The following is an 18,986-nucleotide window of genomic DNA, read 5'->3' as shown; positions in this document are numbered from 1 at the left end:
AGTAATAATAATAATAGTAATAGTAATAGAAATAATAATAATAATAATAGTAATAATAATAATGATAATAATAATAGTAATAATAATAATTGTAGTAATAATAATAATAATAATAGTAATAGTAATAGTAATAATAATAATAATAATAATAATAATAATAATAGTAATAATAATAATAATAGTAATAGTAGTAATAATAATAATAATAATAATAGTAATAATAATAATAATAATAGTAATAATAATAATAGTAATAAGAATAATAATAATAAGAATAGTAATAATAATAATAATAGTAATAATAATAGTAATAATAATAATAATAGTAATAATAATAACAATAATAACAATAACAATAATAACAATAATACTAATAATAATGACCCAAAAATACGTTTTAAGTGAGAAGAAAAGACAGGAAATTCTGAATGAAATTCAAAAATAATAACTTCACCTAGGGCACGAACAGAAAGGTTTTCCAGCACACGTTGATACCTGGCTGCTGCAGTGCTGTATGTTCAGGTCTGCTGTACTTCAAACAACATGTTCACCACTGGACAGGTAGCTTAGGATTCAAAGTTTCTCTCTGAAGGCTAATTTATACTCTTTATTACTACATTACATTTTCCAAGTTGCATGACAAGATATAAGTTCATTTTATTGCCTCACAACCAAGGTTGGTAAATCTGTTTTCAGTACAGCATGATGCTCTGCAGTCATTGACATAATACTGCAACGAATAGAAGACAGACAACCTCTCACCATCGGACTACAAAACTAAATTGTACATATCTAATTATAATTTTAATTTTAATTATATATCTCTTCAGTCCCTGCTTTCTACTGACTGGTAAAGCTGTCAGTACCGTTCCTCTCCTGTAGATGGCAGCAGTGACCTCCTTCTTACCTATGTTAGGTGTGACAGGACTCAGCCGATGATGAAATTGGTCACTAGGCCTTAAGATCAAAGCTTTTTTGCATTTATGCTTTGTAGCCTAGGCTACTTTATTATGGTAGAAATAGTGATTTAATCATAGTAGCCTACAACAGCATTTATTGGAGCGTGTTAGAGTGGAATGGGGTTTGGCTGGTGAGAGCAGAGTTCTGCAAATGTTGACTGTGCTGTGCAGACCATAAACACCTTGTCAAAAAGCATTGAGGCTTTAGGCCACTATGCTTCATATATTTATATATTTATATATTATTTCATATATATAAATATATGAAATAAAAGATCATTTGAAGGCTTTTTAGCCTATATTAACCTTTCCTTGGCTGTGCATAGAAAATAAGGTTGTATCTCTCCCTGTCTCTCTGTCTCTGTCTCTCTCTCTCTCTCTCTCTCTCTCTCTCTCTCTATATATATATATATATATATATATATATAATAATATAAAATAATATGTATATGATATACTCATATCTATATATAGATAGATAGAGAGAGAGAGAGGGAGAGAGAGAGAGAGAGAGAGAGAGAGAGAGAGAGAGAGAGAGAGAGAGAGAGAGAGAGAGAGAGAGACAGAGAGACAGGGAGAGATATACAACCTTATTTTCAATGCACAGCCAAGGAAAGGTTAATATAGGCTAAAAAGCCTTCAAATGATCTTTTATTTCATCTTGTTTGTTGAGGCTTAAAGTGTGGCTGCCTATCAGTAGTGTAGTACACGTATACTATAATCTGTACAGGAAGCTTTCAGAACTGACGCAACTAATGAATGATTGCTTGGAGATCAATGACAATGATCTCTGTAATTGAAGCTGATTTGTAAGTCGTGAGTTATCAGCCACGTCCTATGAGGCTAACTTTTGTTTGACGTTTCTCTATCTGTCGTCTTAGTTTCTTTCCTGTTTCCTAATCGTCTGCCAATAGGCCTGCGAATGGCTGAGGATTTGTTTTGCAGTTATAGGCTATCTGCAAGATAATGGAACATTTAGTTAAAATGCTCCTATTGATTGATAATCAACTGCCACAATTAGATCACAAGGCAGAGGTTGCATGCATTACATTTGATAATGGGGAAGAAAGTAGGATACAGTTAGTAACATCATTAACAACATTAATTGTTTGCCACATCAGGCTATCTCATTCTCCAAGTCCCCTATCGGATGGAGAATTGGCTGTAAACCAGTGTAAATGCAGTGGATTAGGTATTACTAAATGCAATCACCCTAGGCTACAGATAGTCTGATGTTTGCTTTATATATATATATAAAATAAAATAAAAGTTCTGCTTAATTGTCTCCCAATATTTTCAACCAAAACGACGTCTATGCAACGAGAGACATGCATGGCGCCAATGTCAGCAAGGTTCGATGGCATCAGACGCGCTATGATAACCACCACCGGCCCGCTTGGATGTCTCTGACAGGGGTCCGACGCCAGGAGGGACATCAGATCAATTCACTACAATCATTAGTCAAAGTCCAAATATTATATTAGCCATTTACTGAGCTGTCTTTCATGTGAGGGACTATTATGTCTTCTTCCTCTCATAGCCATGTTTATTCTGCTGGGCTCTTTATCTCAATTACCACTAAGAAAGTGACCGTTATCCTGGTGACAGACACGCTAGTAGAAAAATAATAATTTAAGACTCAGTATTAGCCAACGAGGGATCAGCATCTGTGCAGCCCAAGTTGTATAGAAATGAGCTATGGGCCTACAGTAAAATAAACATAGCCTAAAGAATATAGTAGCAGGGCTAAATCAATATAACACAAAACGATCAAATAAATACATCATAATAAAAGAGGAGAGTTGGAGAGTGCACTTATAAAACTACTTTTGTTGTGATTTACAGTACAGGCCAAAAGTTTGGACACACCTTCTCATTCAATGCGTTTCCTTTATTTTCATGACTATTTACATTGTAGATTCTCACTGAAGGCATCACAACTATGAATGAACACATGTGGAATGATGTACTACAAAAAAGTGTGAAATAACTCTAAATATGTCTTATATTTTAGATTCCTCAAAGTAGCCACCCTTTGCTTTTTTGTTGTTAATAAAATATATATTTGTTGTTGTTAATAAAATATATAATAATAATAATATTAAATATATATAATAACATATTATTATTAACACACATTATATTTAATATTATTATTATATATTTTATTAACAACAAAAAAGCAAAGGGTGGCTACTTTGAGGAATCTAAAATATAAGACATATTTAGAGTTATTTCACACTTTTTTGTTAAGTACATCATTCCACGTGTGTTCATTCATAGTTTTGATGCCTTCAGTGAGAATCTACAATGTAAATAGTCATGAAAATAAAGGAAACGCATTGAATGAGAAGGTGTGTCCAAACTTTTGGCCTGTACTGTATATTGAAACAAGAAGTTAACAGTATAATTCATGTTACTGTTTAACCGAGATGAGGAAACCATACAGAGGTAATCAGGTAGCTGGTAAACCATTATAACCATTTATAAGCCTCTACCAATCATGTCGTTATACGTTGAAAAGCGCTCCTGATATGAACATGATCACCTATACGGGATCACTTTAATCACTCAAATGATGAGTTAATCACCTGCCAAAGCGATCCTATTTGACATTATCGATAACAGTCAAATTGCATCTTGAGTCAGAATATGTTCTTTTGACTTTTGAATATGTTCGCAATTTGTATATTATATGACTCTTTTATTTATGGACCTTTACCGTTTTTTCAGATCAAACACTGTCCATAGAATAGGCTACTAACTTATTATTTTTATATATTAGAAATTGCGTTATGTAGTTCGTGAGCTTAGAATGATAAGGTTCTATCTCCGTTTAGAATGATAAGGTTCTATCTCCGTTTAGGGCAGTTCAGAGATATTGAGCGTCAAAGTGTTTACATTCCATTATGTTCTGTGAGATGGGACCTTTGTATTTTATGAACACAATTTTTTAAAATAACACCACACAGGCATTAATAAACACCTAATGGATCAGATTATGTAAAAAAAAAACTCAATTTTGACAAAAATTGAGATAGAACCTTATAATTCTAACGTCACGACATACCTCCAACATCAACACCCAGGAGCTCAAGGTGGACAGAGGTAGACCCCCTTGTTAGGGGTCTTTTAATCTAATTAGTTGCCCATTTTCACAGCGAGCCAATCAGAACCAGTGTGTACCTGCAGGAAGTTGTCTGTTGGTTACCCCCCCCCTCCCTCTCAGAGCTCAGATATGAGCATATGACCCTCCACTGCTGCCAGACCCCCCGACTCACCCGGTGCCCGATGGACAGAGAAGCTGCACCTCTAGGAGCTTTTGAGGAGTTTTTAGTTCGGTAGACTTACAGTATTTGAACGATAGTAGCCTATTAGCACAATTCAATTCTGTAGCATTACGCAAAAAACAATATGCAATACCAGCAACACTCTGTCTCTGCGCCAGGAGCCATGAGTGTTCCAGCTCTTTACGCACCGACGCCCATCCAGCCCACGGTGCACCCCACGCCTTTCTACATCGAGGACATCCTGGGCAGACATGGTCATGGAGGGACCACCAATACGTCTTCTGCGCTTCTCCCCACCCAGACCTTCCAGTCTCCCAACTCGTCCTTCACCAGTCTGGTGTCTCCGTACAGGACCCCCATGGGGACCCCCATCATCTACGAGCCCACGCCGATCCACCCGGCAGCCCTCTCGCATCACCACGCCGCGCTGACGGCCTCGTACGCTGCCTCGGGGGGCTTCGCCAGTTCCATATATCCATTCCACCACCGCTCCATGGGGGACTACACACATGCGCTGCTGAGGCACGACCCTCTGGGTAAGTTTGCTGTGTGTGTTTATAGTTTATCCTTAGATTTGTAGATCTATCCCCAGGATGTGTTCAAATGATTGCGCTTAAGTTACAAGGCATGCTGAAATCATTTGCTCTATTGGTGATGACAGTTGAATAATCACGCAAAGAAGTGTTGGCCAAAATACCTCAAATAAATTACAGTAATAATTAATAAAATAATTACAATTAAGTTCATTCTATGCAGATCATGGTTTATATAGCCTATCAACGCGTCCGTTTTCCTGCCCTGACCATGCTAAAGAAATGTGTGATTTCTCATTTCTCTTGATTTTTTTCCGAACTATTTTTAATATACAAAGTAAACGTTGTCGGTTTTGGGAAGCTCGGAGCGACCTTGAGTTTGAATAAGGCCATAAAAAAGGCCGTTAGGTTTCTATTGTTACAAACCTCAGAAGTCCAGCTCGGGGCAGTGACTCTAAAGAATGCTCTAAAATCTAAATCACTTGTTATTTCAGCAGTGAACAAGTTTGTCTGGGGTTAAACTGTCTCTGTTCTGCAAGCCTGACCCTTTCCGTTCAGACAGGAAACCTTGAGCTCTGGATAGGAGTAAATCTGCTTTCAGAAGCTGTTCACTGTGTTCCTGTGTGTGTGCGTGTGTGCGCGTGTGTGTGTGTGTGTGTGTGTGTGTGTGTGTGTGTGTGTGTGTGTGTGTGTGTGTGTGTGTGTGTGTGTGTGTGTGGGTGTGGGTGTGGGTGTGGGTGTGTGTGTGTGTGTGTGTGTGTGTGTCCTGGCTGGGGCTTCCCGGGGAGTGTGCAACATGCAGATTATTTTATCGACATCCTCAATACAGACATATTCAGACATATTCAGGAAACACTCCACTCCTGATAGCCGGGATCCGTTTTTCTGATATTGTTCATTTCCTCTGCAGAGGGATGTGACTTTATGGTTGCTGAAATAATCAAACCGCACACATGAAACAGGCAACTGAAGCAATTTAACAGCTTTTAAACAGTTTTTGTTTATGTGTTAATCTTTGTCTTCGATTGTGGTGTTTAATCTATAGGCGTGATTCTTTTAGGAAGGGCTATGACATTAAAACACATCTCTCAAGAGTGTTACTTAAAAAAAAAAAATGGATCCAAAGACCACTAGAAGACTTATTTGATTTTCACCATTATAGACCTGTTTATATATCTATAGACTATAGGCTACTGCTTTGCATTTTGATTTCCCTTTCATGCAATTTAATGGTTAACAAAATCCTTCCATGGTTAAGAGTCAGGCTTATGCAAACGTAATAATCTAATTTAAGAAGCATTAATCACCCATTTCGATATGTGTTGATAGTGCAAAGGACTTTATTTTAAGACGACTCGTGAGATAAACCGACAGGAAACACATGAACGGAAATTTTGCCATAGTTTTCAGTCTCGTTTACCATCAGCCTCTGCAGACAGACAGGCGTTCCTCAACAACAACTCGTGACGTTAGAATGATAAGGTTCTATCTCCATTTTTGGTCAAAATTGAGTTGTTTACATAATCTGATCCATTAGGTGTTTATTAATGCCTGTGTGGTCACAAAACATAATGGAATGTAAAAACTTTGACGCTCAATATCTCTGAACTGCCCTAAACGGAGATAGAACCTTATAATTCTAAACGGAGATAGAACCTTATCATTCTAAACGGAGATAGAACCTTATCATTCTAAACGGAGATAGAACCTTATCATTCTAAACGGAGATTAATTTTTTAATTTTTGCCATTTAGCAGACGCCTTTAATCCAAAGCGATTTACAATTACGAATTACAGGGACATTCCCCCTGGAGTAACTGAGGGCTAAGTGCCTTACTCAAGGGCACACTAGTAGTGGTGTGGTTTCAGGCGGGATTTGAACTCACAACCTTCCGATCACAAGTCCAACTCACTATCCACTAGACCACTACCCCTAAGCTCACGATATGTATCTATAGACTGTCTTTCCTTAAGCATATTTAACAATATGTCTTCTTTTCTTTGCAGGTAAACAACTGTTATGGACCCCATTCATACAACGACCGTTACACAAAAGGAAAGGAGGCCAGGTTCGGTTCTCCAACGACCAGACGATGGAGCTGGAGAAGAAGTTCGAGACCCAGAAGTATCTGTCTCCTCCAGAACGAAAACGACTGGCGAAGATGTTACAACTGAGTGAAAGACAGGTAAGCATGTTGTTCACGACCATGCCAGGTGTGACTGTCACATGGTTTCATAAAGATCAAAAGGCATCACTGGGAGATGATATCAAGTGATTTATCTGTTTCTGAAAATGTGATATATCATTTCAACAACGGGTTCGTTCGCTTGAGTTTAGGCAAGGCAGTTTATTTATAGCACATTCCATACAACAGGGGCAATTCAAAGTGCTTTACATACATTATTTAAAAATACAGCAAGAGGAGCATAGTAAGAAAATACAAATGACAATGAATAAAAGCAAATATAAGAAGTAAATAGATAAAACATTTAAAAAGACAATAGTTAATGGAAAAAAGACATTGATAGAAGTGTTTGTGTTTTAGTTTAAGGTGCGGCAATTAGCAATAGTTGGAATAAAGAAGAACTGTAACACCAACAAACAAACTGCATTTTAAAACACCTCCTGTTGATGTTTACAGGTGAAGACGTGGTTCCAAAATCGACGAGCCAAGTGGCGACGACTCAAGCAGGTGAATACGTCACAAATTACACTTCACACTTTGTTATTTATTCATTTATTAAACACGTGTTATTGTGACTGGGTGGATAGAATCATGATCGTCATAAGATTGTGAAATCTGAAAATAATGTTCGCCTGTGGCTATACTTCAATCTCTTCTATACTTCTTTTAAACCTTTCTTTTGAAGTTGACATTTCGCTCTTTAATGTTAAGCCGCGCGTAAAAGCCATGCGTCATGCGTCATGGTGAGCTAGACGCATAGGCCTGTATGATTTCCTATTTTCCTATTTTTCTAACAAGCTTTCATTGTTTGTATACTTTCAGGAGAACCCACAAGGAAGTAAGGCAGAGCTGGAAGATGAAAGCACCAGGAGGAGGTGCGAGGGGGCTGAGTCAGGGGTGGGCTCGGAGCAGAGATGCCCGGAGGAGGTGTCCCACAGCCGGTCGCAGAGCTCCTCCTCGCCCCTGTCCCAGGCAGACATGGACTCAGACATTTCAGACGACACCGACCAGGAGCTGGACATTGAGGAGGACGTGGAGTTCCCCTCGAACCCGCAGATATGAGACCCCCAAGTGGCACCCTGGATATTATCCCTTGTGGGCAACTCGTCCGTGAAGTCAAGCAACATGCAGGCTGACTCCAGACTTCAGACAGTCCTTGGAGCTGCATGGGGAGGGGAAGAGCATTTCTGTCTTTGTAAATAATGTATACCTGTATATTTCGTCGTGTTGTTTTCACGTCATTATGATGAATTAATAAATAACTTGAGCCAAACATCTCGACTTCAGCCCATGACTAAGGAATAACTGTCCCCCAGAACACCTGTAGCAGCGCTCCAATAATTATATAATGTGTTGCTTAATTAGTAAATTAACTAATTAATAGCATTAGTAATAACAACATTTTAGTTGTTTAGATTAGCCTATAATAAACTATTTTGTAACAAATATTAATTTATTTGGATGATATAAGATGAATACCTCTGTTCCTGCACCCATGATGAGTGTTCCCAGACCCTGTAGAAAGATTCATTTGAGGAGAAGATGTCGTGATATCAGCTCTGACATTGATTTTGAACGATAAAGCAGTTGTTTGCCTATTATATTTCGCAATGGCAATTTTAACACATTCTGTGCGTCAAGCACATCACGACCGGGGTGCTGATAGAATATTTAATAATAATAATAATAATAATATGTGTTATACATACGCTCTAATTCAATAAATTGTGGATAAAGGAAACCCGCAATGCGCGTTTACACAGAGGGCTAACAGTGTATATTATATTTGGATCGGTGGACCTTTGTGGAAACATCCAGTGTGTGAAAGAGACAGGCTTTGGGGTGCAGTTTTAACATATAACACATTCAATACATCATATTCTGTGTGTACCTATGGGGGTTGCCTTTCACTGTCATTGATTGAATTAGGGTCACATCATCATTTTGGAATAGCTTCCTTTCAAATAGAGTTTGTGTGATAGGTCACGAGTATGTGAGTTTAGAATGATAAGGTTCTATCTCCGTTTAGAATGATAAGATTCTATCTCCGTTTAGAATGAGAAGGTTCTATCTCCGTTTAGAATGATGAGGTTCTATCTCCGTTTAGAATGATAAGGTTCTATCTCCGTTTAGAATGATAAGGTTCTATCTCCGTTTAGAATGATAAGGTTCTATCTCCGTTTAGAATGATAAGGTTCTATCTCCGTTTAGAATGATAAGGTTCTATCTCCGTTTAGAATGATAAGGTTCTATCTCCGTTTAGAATGAGAAGGTTCTATCTCCGTTTACAATGAGTAGGTTCTATCTCCGTTTAGAATGATAAGGTTCTATCTCCGTTTAGAATGATAAGGTTCTATCTCCGTTTAGAATGATAAGGTTCTATCTCCGTTTAGAATGAGAATGTTCTATCTCCGTTTAGAATGAGAAGGTTCTATCTCCGTTTAGGGTAGTTCAGAGATATTGAGCGTCAAAGTTTTTACATTCCATTATGTTTTGTGAGATGGAACCTTTGTATTTAATGAATTACTAACTCAAAAATGTCAACATTTTAAAAATAACACCACACAGGCATTAATAAACACCTAATGGATCAGATTATGTAAAAAACTCAATTTTGACAAAAATGGAGATAGAACCTTATAATTCTAAGCTCACGATGTACTGTATACAACAGCTCCCACAACCCAGATCCACTCTTCTCTGGGACTCATCTATTCATGGATTCAACTTCTAATAGGTGATCATTTAGCAGGAAGATAAACAGCAAACAGTTTTCGGTCAAGCAGAAGGTTAATGATTGTAAGAACCCAAATGATTTGCGCCCTCAGAGTGTGTGATAAATATTCCAGCTGTATGCACCTGTCCTGTATGGTCACTCATTGGGTTCAATGGCCTTAGATATACAAGAACCATTCCCAAAACCAATAAAGTATGCGCATCGATTTTTACCTGTATTGTGTAATGGTTCACAAATTCTTCACAGTAAAATCAATATTTGAGAAAGAGAACACACAAGTTTGGTCTGTGGGACATCCATTGGATAGCCCGGCGGTTCCAAAGTGCCACTCGACAATAATAGGGTCACCGATGTCGCCTACTGTATATGTCCACGGCCCTGGTCTCTATGAGCAGTGTATTAAAGGCAAGGCAAGTTTATTAGTACAGCACATTTCATACAACAGGGGCAATTCAAAGTGCTTTACATACATTATTTAAAAATACAGCAAGAGGAGCATAAGAAAAGAAAAATTACAATGAATAAAAGCAAATATAAGAAGTAAATAGATAAAACATTTAAAAAGACAATAGTTAATGGAAAAAAGACATTGATAGAAGTGTTTGTGTTGAGTCAACCAGTCAATCTTTTTAGTGTTTATATATATACTATTGATTTGGCTACTTGGGTGATGATTTTGAGCAGCAATAATAATAATGACAATCCCTGTAATGTATCAGGCTATTTTCCTTCTCACATTCGAAACTCGTGTGAGTGTAACATTGCAGTACAGTATAACAGTATAAAGTCCCACATATGTATAGCCTATAAACGTATGTAAGATGCTATTCATATGAATCAGGAGGTTCATTATTATCGTCCAGTAAAATAGGCTATTTAATCAACATGCGGATGTCACTTCAATTCATTCAATTGATTTTCTAAAGTATTTCAATATTCTACAACCTATTATGGAGTGTTTGATTGGTTTCACAGATTTGCTGTGGATCGAGAGAGAGAGAGAGAGAGAGAGAGAGAGAGAGAGAGAGAGAGAGAGAGAGAGAGAGAGAGAGAGAGAGAGAGAGAGAGAGAGAAAGAGAGAGAGAGACAGAGAATGAGTTTTCTTTCTGAATGAATGAATGGTCTTTATTGTCATTGCTATAGTACAGGTACCAAACAACGACATTTGGGAGGGGGAGCTCCCCTGGTGCTAGGAAAGAAGAAAAAAAAACTAAAAAAACAAGAAGGGAAAAGAGCTGGTTTACATAAATAAAGGCTATGTCCACTATACTATACTGTACATATAAGACGACTAGGGTTGTTTCTGAAATTAAACGACTAATTTCCCCTAAAATTACACAAAGAACACATTATTTGGACAAATTAGAATATATGTAAAACGAATATAAATAACACCGTCAATTGTATGCGTGTGCGCGTGCGTGTGTATGCGTGTGCGTGTGCGTGTGAGCATATGTACACCTGATAGGGGCTATCAAAATAAAGAGGGGTAAAAAAAAAAAAAAACATTACCATGGACAGGCCCCTCAATCTAATATCGGATGTTTGCAACATTTGGAGCAAACTATTTATTATGTTTGCTTCGTGATTTGTCAATCTGCTTGTTTGAGCAAGTAATCGTGTTTATGGAGCTATCTAAATTGGATCGTCAGGCAGAAAATCTTGTACTCACTTAAGTGGCCTGTGAATACTTTTAAAATGTCCGATCTCCATTTGGATTTGCCCCTAATTGCAAAGCAAATATCACAGCCGAGTGCACAATAAACCGGTGAGTGATATCTCCTTAGCTGCCAGAGGAATCTGGGTTTCACTAGAATTTCCATCGCTTTCAATACAAGTACAACCTTATCCATTGAATTCAATGTTTTCAGGATTAATCTCTAAATGTTATCCTCCAGGAGCAGAGGAAGTGGTTTCTATGACTCCACTCCAGGCTTAAATATTAAATATTGATTTAATCAGCAGAGAGATACAGAGAACGGGTTCCATGACCACCCTAATGTAATTGTTTAATTGAAAACATGTTTTCACTCCTTCTAGTCAATTAGTAGTTCTCTTTCAGACCTTGTCAGCCATTCTTGTGTTATCACCGTGGTGGTATCAGTTAGATTGTGCATGCTTTATCTCTGAGTCTCCAGGAGGCCCCAATCAGTCCTCTGGTCTTGATGTCGTGATGACCAGAGGACGGGGCTGAAATCCAACGACTTTTGTTCCCATTTCTAGCGATGATTAAAGCCCCGGAGTCAACCTGGAGTCAACCTGCTGGAGTCAACCTGGAGTCAACCTGGAGTCAACCTGGAGTCAACCTGGAGTCAACCTGCACTAACGGTCATCCACAGAGGACAGAGGATAGTCAGATGAAGTCTGAGACAGAAGATGATGTTCGGCATTGCAGATCTGTTTCCAAAACCACTATAACAGTCAGCGAGAACAACATAATTATATATAATTATAGACATTAAGCACTTAGAATTATACTATCATATTGACATCTCTAAAATGATCAGAGTCGAGTTTTGTGGGTTTTGTTGAATGGACCCTCTCCATCAAAGTCTCTTTCCCTCTAGCATAAGACACTCAAACATTAACCATGTATACAATATACAACACCAACAACCAACACCCTCCCAACATTTAAACAGGCCCTCAAAACCCACCTCTTCAAGCTCACCTTCACCAGTTAACCCTCTCCCCCTCCCCTTCACCAGTTAACCCTCTCCCCCTCCCCTTCACCAGTTAACCCTCTCCCCCTCCCCTTCACCAGTTAACCCTCTCCCCCTCCCCTTCACCAGTTAACCCTCTCCCCCTCCCCTTCACCAGTTAACCCTCTCCCCCTCCCCTTCACCAGTTAACCCTCTCCCCCTCCCCTTCACCAGTTAACCCTCTCCCCCTCTCCCCTTCCCATGTGTCCCCAGCACTATACCTCAATTAGGCCCCTATACTTTCTTCTATTTATTTTTTGTTTCTTTTTATTATTACTACTCAATCTTTTCAGTTCGTAAAGCGTCTTTGAGTGTCTAGAAAAGCGCTTTATAAGTCTAATGTATTATTATTATTATTATTATTATTATTATTTTTATTATATATTTATATATTTTAGACAAAAAATTAAGCTAACCCCCTTCACTATAAGGCCAGTCATCTCTCTTTAAGATAATGATCCTAAATCCCGAAGTTTAAAAAGCCGTTTTGGTCTCCGGCCCACCAGCCAGATGAGCCACTGTTTGCTGATCTTTCCAAACAAATGGCCTCATGGCCAATTTAACATCCAGTCCCTCTGCGCTGATGAGACAGATAGAGGAGAAACGAGGGGGCCCCAGTGGACAATAACTTAGCGAGTAGCTCCAGATTTATAGCCACACACACTAAAGGCCTGGTAATGGAACTGTGCTAACTGCACTAGCGCTCATTTATTTGGCAGTTGGTTGGTGTGTCACCGTGAGTCAATGACTCTGAGTTTCAAAAAAACAAGCCCCAGAGATACAGTATCAATGCAAACACTGTCCTTTCATTAATTTATCAAGTCGGCCTGGGAGATAATGGACGCCATTTATCCAAGGTCAACAGTCGCAGCCGCGGCCGCATTCCACTGTCGTTCAATTATAACAACACATTAACCTGTGTTGACCAATTCCTTCCCATGATTGATTGTTACACAATTGTAATAAGACTTTATTGTACTTTAGAGGAGTTGTTCCATGGCTGTTGGACCTGGTTAGGCCTGTTTCATAGGCGTGTTTCAGGGGTGATAGAAGGTATTGGTTAGGTGTGTTTCAGGGGTGATAGAAGGTGTTGGTTAGGCGTGTTTCAGGGGTGATATAAGGTATTGGTTAGGCGTGTTTCAGGCGTGATTTTTAATAATTTTGCCATTTAGCAGACGCTTTTATCCAAAGCGACTTACAATTACGAATTACAGGGACATTCCCCCTGGAGTAACTGAGGGCTAAGTGCCTTACCCAAGGGCACACTAGTAGTGGTGTGGCTTCAGGCGGGATTTGAACTCACAACCTTCCGATCCCAAGTCCAACTCACTATCCACTAGACCACCACTACCGTATTGGTTAGGGGTGTTTCAGGGGTGATAGAAGGTATTGGTTAGGCGTGTTTCAGGGGTGATAGAAGGTATTGGTTAGGCGTGTTTCAGGGGTGATAGATGGTGTTGGTTAGGGGTGTTTCAGGGGTGATAGAAGGTTGGTTAGGTGTGTTTACCATACAGGCTGGCTCTGGGCATCTCAGTCTCTCGCTGCCCCCCCCCCTCTAACCCCCTGATGTCCCTGTGTGTGTATTCTAGATGTCCCTTAGATGTGAGGCCACCTGCTTTATGCTGAGTCTCTCCTTCTGTTTACCGTATCAGTATTTAAATGGACTGCACTTATATAGCGCCTTATTCCAAAGCGCTTTACAACGGCCTCTCATTCACCCATTCACACACACATTCACACACCAATGGCAGCAAGCTACCATGCAAGGCGCCGGCCGGCCCGCTCACTGGGAGCAATTCTGGGGTTCAGTGTCTTGCCCAAGGGCACCTCGACATGTGGCCAGCCGGGGCTCGAACTGCCGATCTGCCAACCTTACGATCATTAGACACCGGTTCTACCTCCTGAGACACAGCCGCCCCAGTATTGTATTTTAGATGTCCCTTAGATGTGAGGCCACCTGCTTCATGCTGAGTCTCTCCTTCTGTTTAATCTATCTGTCTTTAGGTTCGCAACAGCCTCTAATGTTGCAAACAGCCTCTGATGTTGCGTTGTCCTCTTCCTGTCCGTCTGTCCGGGGGGCCCCCGAGACCCTCAGAACTAGAACCAGGAAGCTGCCTGTCGTCACTACGGACCCCTGAGCTGTTGCACCACACTTACCACACTCCACATCAGTCTCCTGCTCAGCACCTGACCAGCCAGAGGAGGGCGGGACCCCCTGGGTCTGGTTCCTCTCAAGGTTTCTTCCTCCCAGGTAGTTTGTCCTGGCCACTGTGCCCTATATGTTTCTCCCCTCTGGTCTTGCTTTTTGGGGGTCTGGTGTTGGTTTGGTGTTAGATCATATCGATTGTGTTGTATTTGTTGTTTATATTGTTAATATTGTTTTTGTTGATTGATTTTGATTGATTGGTATATTTCCCCCAGATTATACTTGTATTAGCCTCATTATCATTTAAACTATCTATGGATATGATGCAGTTTTCTTTTACCCTGTTCTGATAGTTTGATCAATAAGGATTTTTTTTTTTTTTTTTTATAATATAATTTTTCTGAGTGGGGCAGTCCCACTCATATTTTCCATTCTATTGGACAGATACAGTGAAGAAAGGAGAAGAAGGGAGAGAGAGGGCATGTCAGCAGGGCACAGGCCGGATTCTAACCCATGCCGACATGGGCTTGTGTGCTCTGTAGACCGCGGTGCTAGACCACTGGACCACCCCAGGACACCAATAAGGACATTGTTGAGAAATGTGTGTTTGCCTGGAATGGTGAATGGATTGAGGAAACTCAATGTGTCACTTCTGAGATTTCCATCGATCCATCTTGAGAAGTGTCACAAGGACCTGAAACGTCTGGAAATGTCTGGAAGTGAAAGGTCTGGAAACCTCGCCATGGCCGAACAGGAAGTCAGACTATAGTCAGCTATATCTGTCACACTTTCAACACCGTGACTCCGACACTCCAAAGTAAAGCTATAGTTCAACTCATCAATCTTCCTTTCAAGTTTATTTATTTTTCTAATATTTCTACTGTACTGTATTCCTTTAGGACAATGAGAGCATTGTAGCACACTTGTTCGTCAAACAGTCAGTGGAGCTGTGGAATTCTGGAGGGCCGGATCAAAGGAGATGATTAGCATCTTATCAGGTTGTGCCAGTCGGTCTGTGTACAGCGAGGCTCCCTATTAGCCTGGCTTATTGTGGCGGTTATAGACTGCACAGCCTTCCTTATCAGAGCCCTAAGACAACACATCCAGTTTGTGAGTTAAAAGCTTATTGATTCGCTACTGGTTTTATGACAGCTCATGTTGTTGTTATGGCCAACCCATTGATTTGAACTGCTTAAGTAAACGTAGACCCTTGTAAAAACTAACTCTCCACTCCGCCATTGAGAGTTTCCAACCGCGTCCATGTGTGCCTGTTGTGTGTCCATGTGTGTCTGTTGTGTGTCCATGTGTGTCTGTTGAAGCTTGAAAGTTCTTGGTCAGATGAGGATAAGCAAATAAATACTAGCAACTGTTAAACTACCTATAGACCTCCCGGATGTATAGTAGTGGCTTGATTTACAATCACCCTAGACAAGCAGTGGGTTATTTGGTACTGGGAAACAATAGCATTGTGTTTAATATTGTACGGTGGAAAGAAAGACATTTCTGGTGAGGACAGAGAGAAAGAGAGAGAGAGAGAGAGAGAGAGAGAGAGAGAGAGAGAGAGAGAGAGAGAGAGACAGAGAGAGAGACAGAGAGAGAGACAGAGAGAGAGGGAGAGAGAGGGAGGGAGAGAGGGAGATAGAGAGAGAGAGACAGAGGGAGAAAGGGAGAGAGAGAGAGGGAGAGAGAGAGACAGACAGAGAAAGAGAGAGACAGAGAAAGAGAGAGACAGAGAGACAGAGAGTGAGAGAGACACAGAGAGACACACAGAGAGAGACAGAGAGAGACAGAGACAGAGAGAGAGAGAGAAAGAGACAGAGAGAGAGAGAGGGAGAGAGAAAGAGAGACAGAGAGAGACAGAGAGAGAGAGGGAGGGAGAGAGAGGGAGAGAGAGGGAGAGAGAGAGAGGGAGAGAGAGAGAGGGACAGAGACAGACAGAGAGAGAGAGAGACAGAGAGACAGAGAGAGAGACAGAGAGACAGAGAGAGAGACAGAGAGAGACAGAGAGACAGAGAGAGAGTGAGAGAGAGAGAGGGGGAGAGAGAGAGGGAGAGAGAGAGGAAGAGAGAGAGAGGGAGAGAGAGAGAGAGGGAGAGAGAGGGAGAGAGAGAGAGAGAGAGAGAGGGGGGGAGAGAGACAGACAGAGAGAGAGAGAGAGACAGAGAGACAGAGAGAAGGAGAGACAGAGAGAGAGAGAGAGTGACAGAGACAGAGAGAGACAGAGAGACCGAGAGAGGGAGAGAGGGAGAGAGAGAGAGAGAGCAGGCGTGGAGGAGAGTTCTGAAGTGGTGCCCCAGTTACCTGCAGAGTAAACCACTGACCCCGAGGTTAAACAAATAAAGACGGCACTTGTCAGGCGAGTGGGTGATAATGGGACCGCAGGCTGCCTGCACCCTCCAGCAGATCTCTGCCACTGGCTCTACGAGAGCCTCGACAACGCACAGCCTCGACAACGCACAGCCTCGACAACGCACAGGGGAGCCTTGACAACCACATGATACAGGAACCTCACCTTAGACTAAACTACGAGAGCCTAGACAACGCACACAGGAACCTCACCTTAGACTAGACAGTATTCAAGGAAATGATATCCATATATCGTTAGCCTCATAGCATAATTGCCTACGTCATGCTTCACTTGTGGTCAGCCGAGCCATATTTGTATGTAGTGTCAAAAATGCCTAGATGTCGAAGAGATGACTTGGGCAGATAGTGATTTTAGAATGTAACCAGCATTCTGATGGCTGATGTCATAGAGGCAATAATGCACAGTGAATCAGCAGTGTTAGGAGAGTAGAGTTAGGCAGAATCTACATTTGGCCAAAATATGACGACCACCCCTCCTGGTTCCCCCCACGATTGAAAAACATCTCTCTTCAGTGCCCTTTTGAGTGGCAAAAATGCCCTTTTGAGTGGCAAGAATTAGAGGACGTGCCCTATTGGTGCCCCTCCAATGGTCTAAACTTGACCATGTGCCCCCACAGTTGAAAAACGTCGCACTAAAGTGCCCTTTTGAGTGGCAAAATTAGAGGATGTGCCCTATTGGCTGCCCTTCCAATGGTCTAAACTTGACCATGTGCACTGATGGGGTCCCATGTTGTGCAGTAGGTGCCCTTTTTTCCTTTTCGCCCCCCCTGCCCTTCAAACACCCTGAGTCCGCCACTGCTGCTGGCCTTAAGAGTTCATATCTAAATAACTTAACAAAACAAGCTGTGTCTCAGGAGGTATAGCCGACGTCTAATGATCACAAGGTTGGCAGATCGGCGGTTCGAGCCCCGGCTGGCCACATGTGGAAGTGTCCTTGGGCAAGACACTGAACCCCAAATTGCTCCCAGTGAGCGGGCCGGCCGGCGCCTTGCATGGTAGCTTGCCGCCATTGGTGTGTGAATGTGTGTGTGAATGAGAGGCCGTTGTAAAGCGCTTTGGAATAAGACCACAACCACACACCACAGGTTAACTACACTGTCAAGCTACGCTTCTGCATTCCTCAATGTCAACAGTGCTAAACAAAATAAGACATCAAAACACAACGAAAAAGTCCATGTCTAACCACAACACAACCTCAATAGTCCACTTGTGAGAGAGTCCTGCTCCAACAAAAGGGGGGAGACATAGTTTTGTGTGAAGCACATATCCTGTTTTCTGCTTTTCTGCATTGTCAATTGAAGGCGTTTGAGTCACAACTATTTTCTCAGAGAGAGATAGAGAGAGAGAGAAAGGGGAGGGGGGGGGGATAATGGGAGAGAGAGAAAGCGAGAGAGAGAAAGAGAGATAGAGAGAGAGAGAAAGGGGAGGGGGGGGGGATAATGGGAGAGAGAGAAAGCGAGAGAGAGAAAGAGAGATAGAGAGATAGAGAGAGAGAGATAGAGAGAGAGGGGTGGTGGGGAATAATGAGAGAGAGAGCAAGAGAGAGAGAGAGAGAGAGAGAAAGAGAGAAAGAGCGAGAGACAGAGAGAGAGAGAGAGAGAGAGAGAGAGAGAGAGATGAGCTTCAAGGTCTTTACTGGGGGGGAGGGGTTGGGGGGGACTATCTCCTCTCGACACAGCCTATTAATCTCCATCACTCAGGAAGTTATTCTTACATGTATGTTTCCACAAATAATGTTATTGGGAGAGCTCGGGGCCCAGAACAATGGAGGCTAATTTGTTTTGCTTCCCCTCTGGCCTGCTGAGGACTGTGAAAACAAAGATGGAAATGCGCGGAAACACCCTTAATTGAGAGGCCAGGAATGCAGCAGCCTCAGTCAGACTCAGTCAGACATTTCTCTGAATGGAGCTGAGGGGGGGGGGGGGACCGTGTCGTACAGGACAGGAGAGAGAGCGAGAGGGAGAGAGAGAGAGAGAGGGAGAGAGAGAGAGAGAGACAGAGAGAGAGAGAGAGAGAGAGGGAGAGAGAGAGAGAGACAGAGAGAGAGAGAGAGAGAGAGAGAGAGA

The 18,986-nt window shown here is 41.3% G+C and overlaps 1 protein-coding gene across 1 annotated transcript; it reads left to right on the top strand.

Annotated features, from left to right (window-relative positions):
- The first annotated feature begins 4,156 nt into the window (after positions 1–4,156).
- hhex (hematopoietically expressed homeobox) lies at positions 4,157–8,231 on the top strand. The gene is made up of 4 exons (XM_080541648.1): positions 4,157–4,785; positions 6,790–6,968; positions 7,425–7,475; positions 7,791–8,231. The coding sequence occupies exons 1-4, from the start codon at positions 4,374–4,376 to the stop codon at positions 8,028–8,030; spliced, it is 882 nt and encodes a 293-aa protein (XP_080397774.1). The 5' UTR covers positions 4,157–4,373; the 3' UTR covers positions 8,031–8,231.
- Positions 8,232–18,986: the final 10,755 nt, after the last annotated feature.

This window comes from Nansenia antarctica, assembly GCF_963989245.1.
Source record: "Nansenia antarctica genome assembly, chromosome: 11".
Taxonomy (NCBI): domain Eukaryota; kingdom Metazoa; phylum Chordata; class Actinopteri; order Argentiniformes; family Microstomatidae; genus Nansenia; species Nansenia antarctica.
This window is presented reverse-complemented; position numbering and strand designations above follow the sequence as displayed.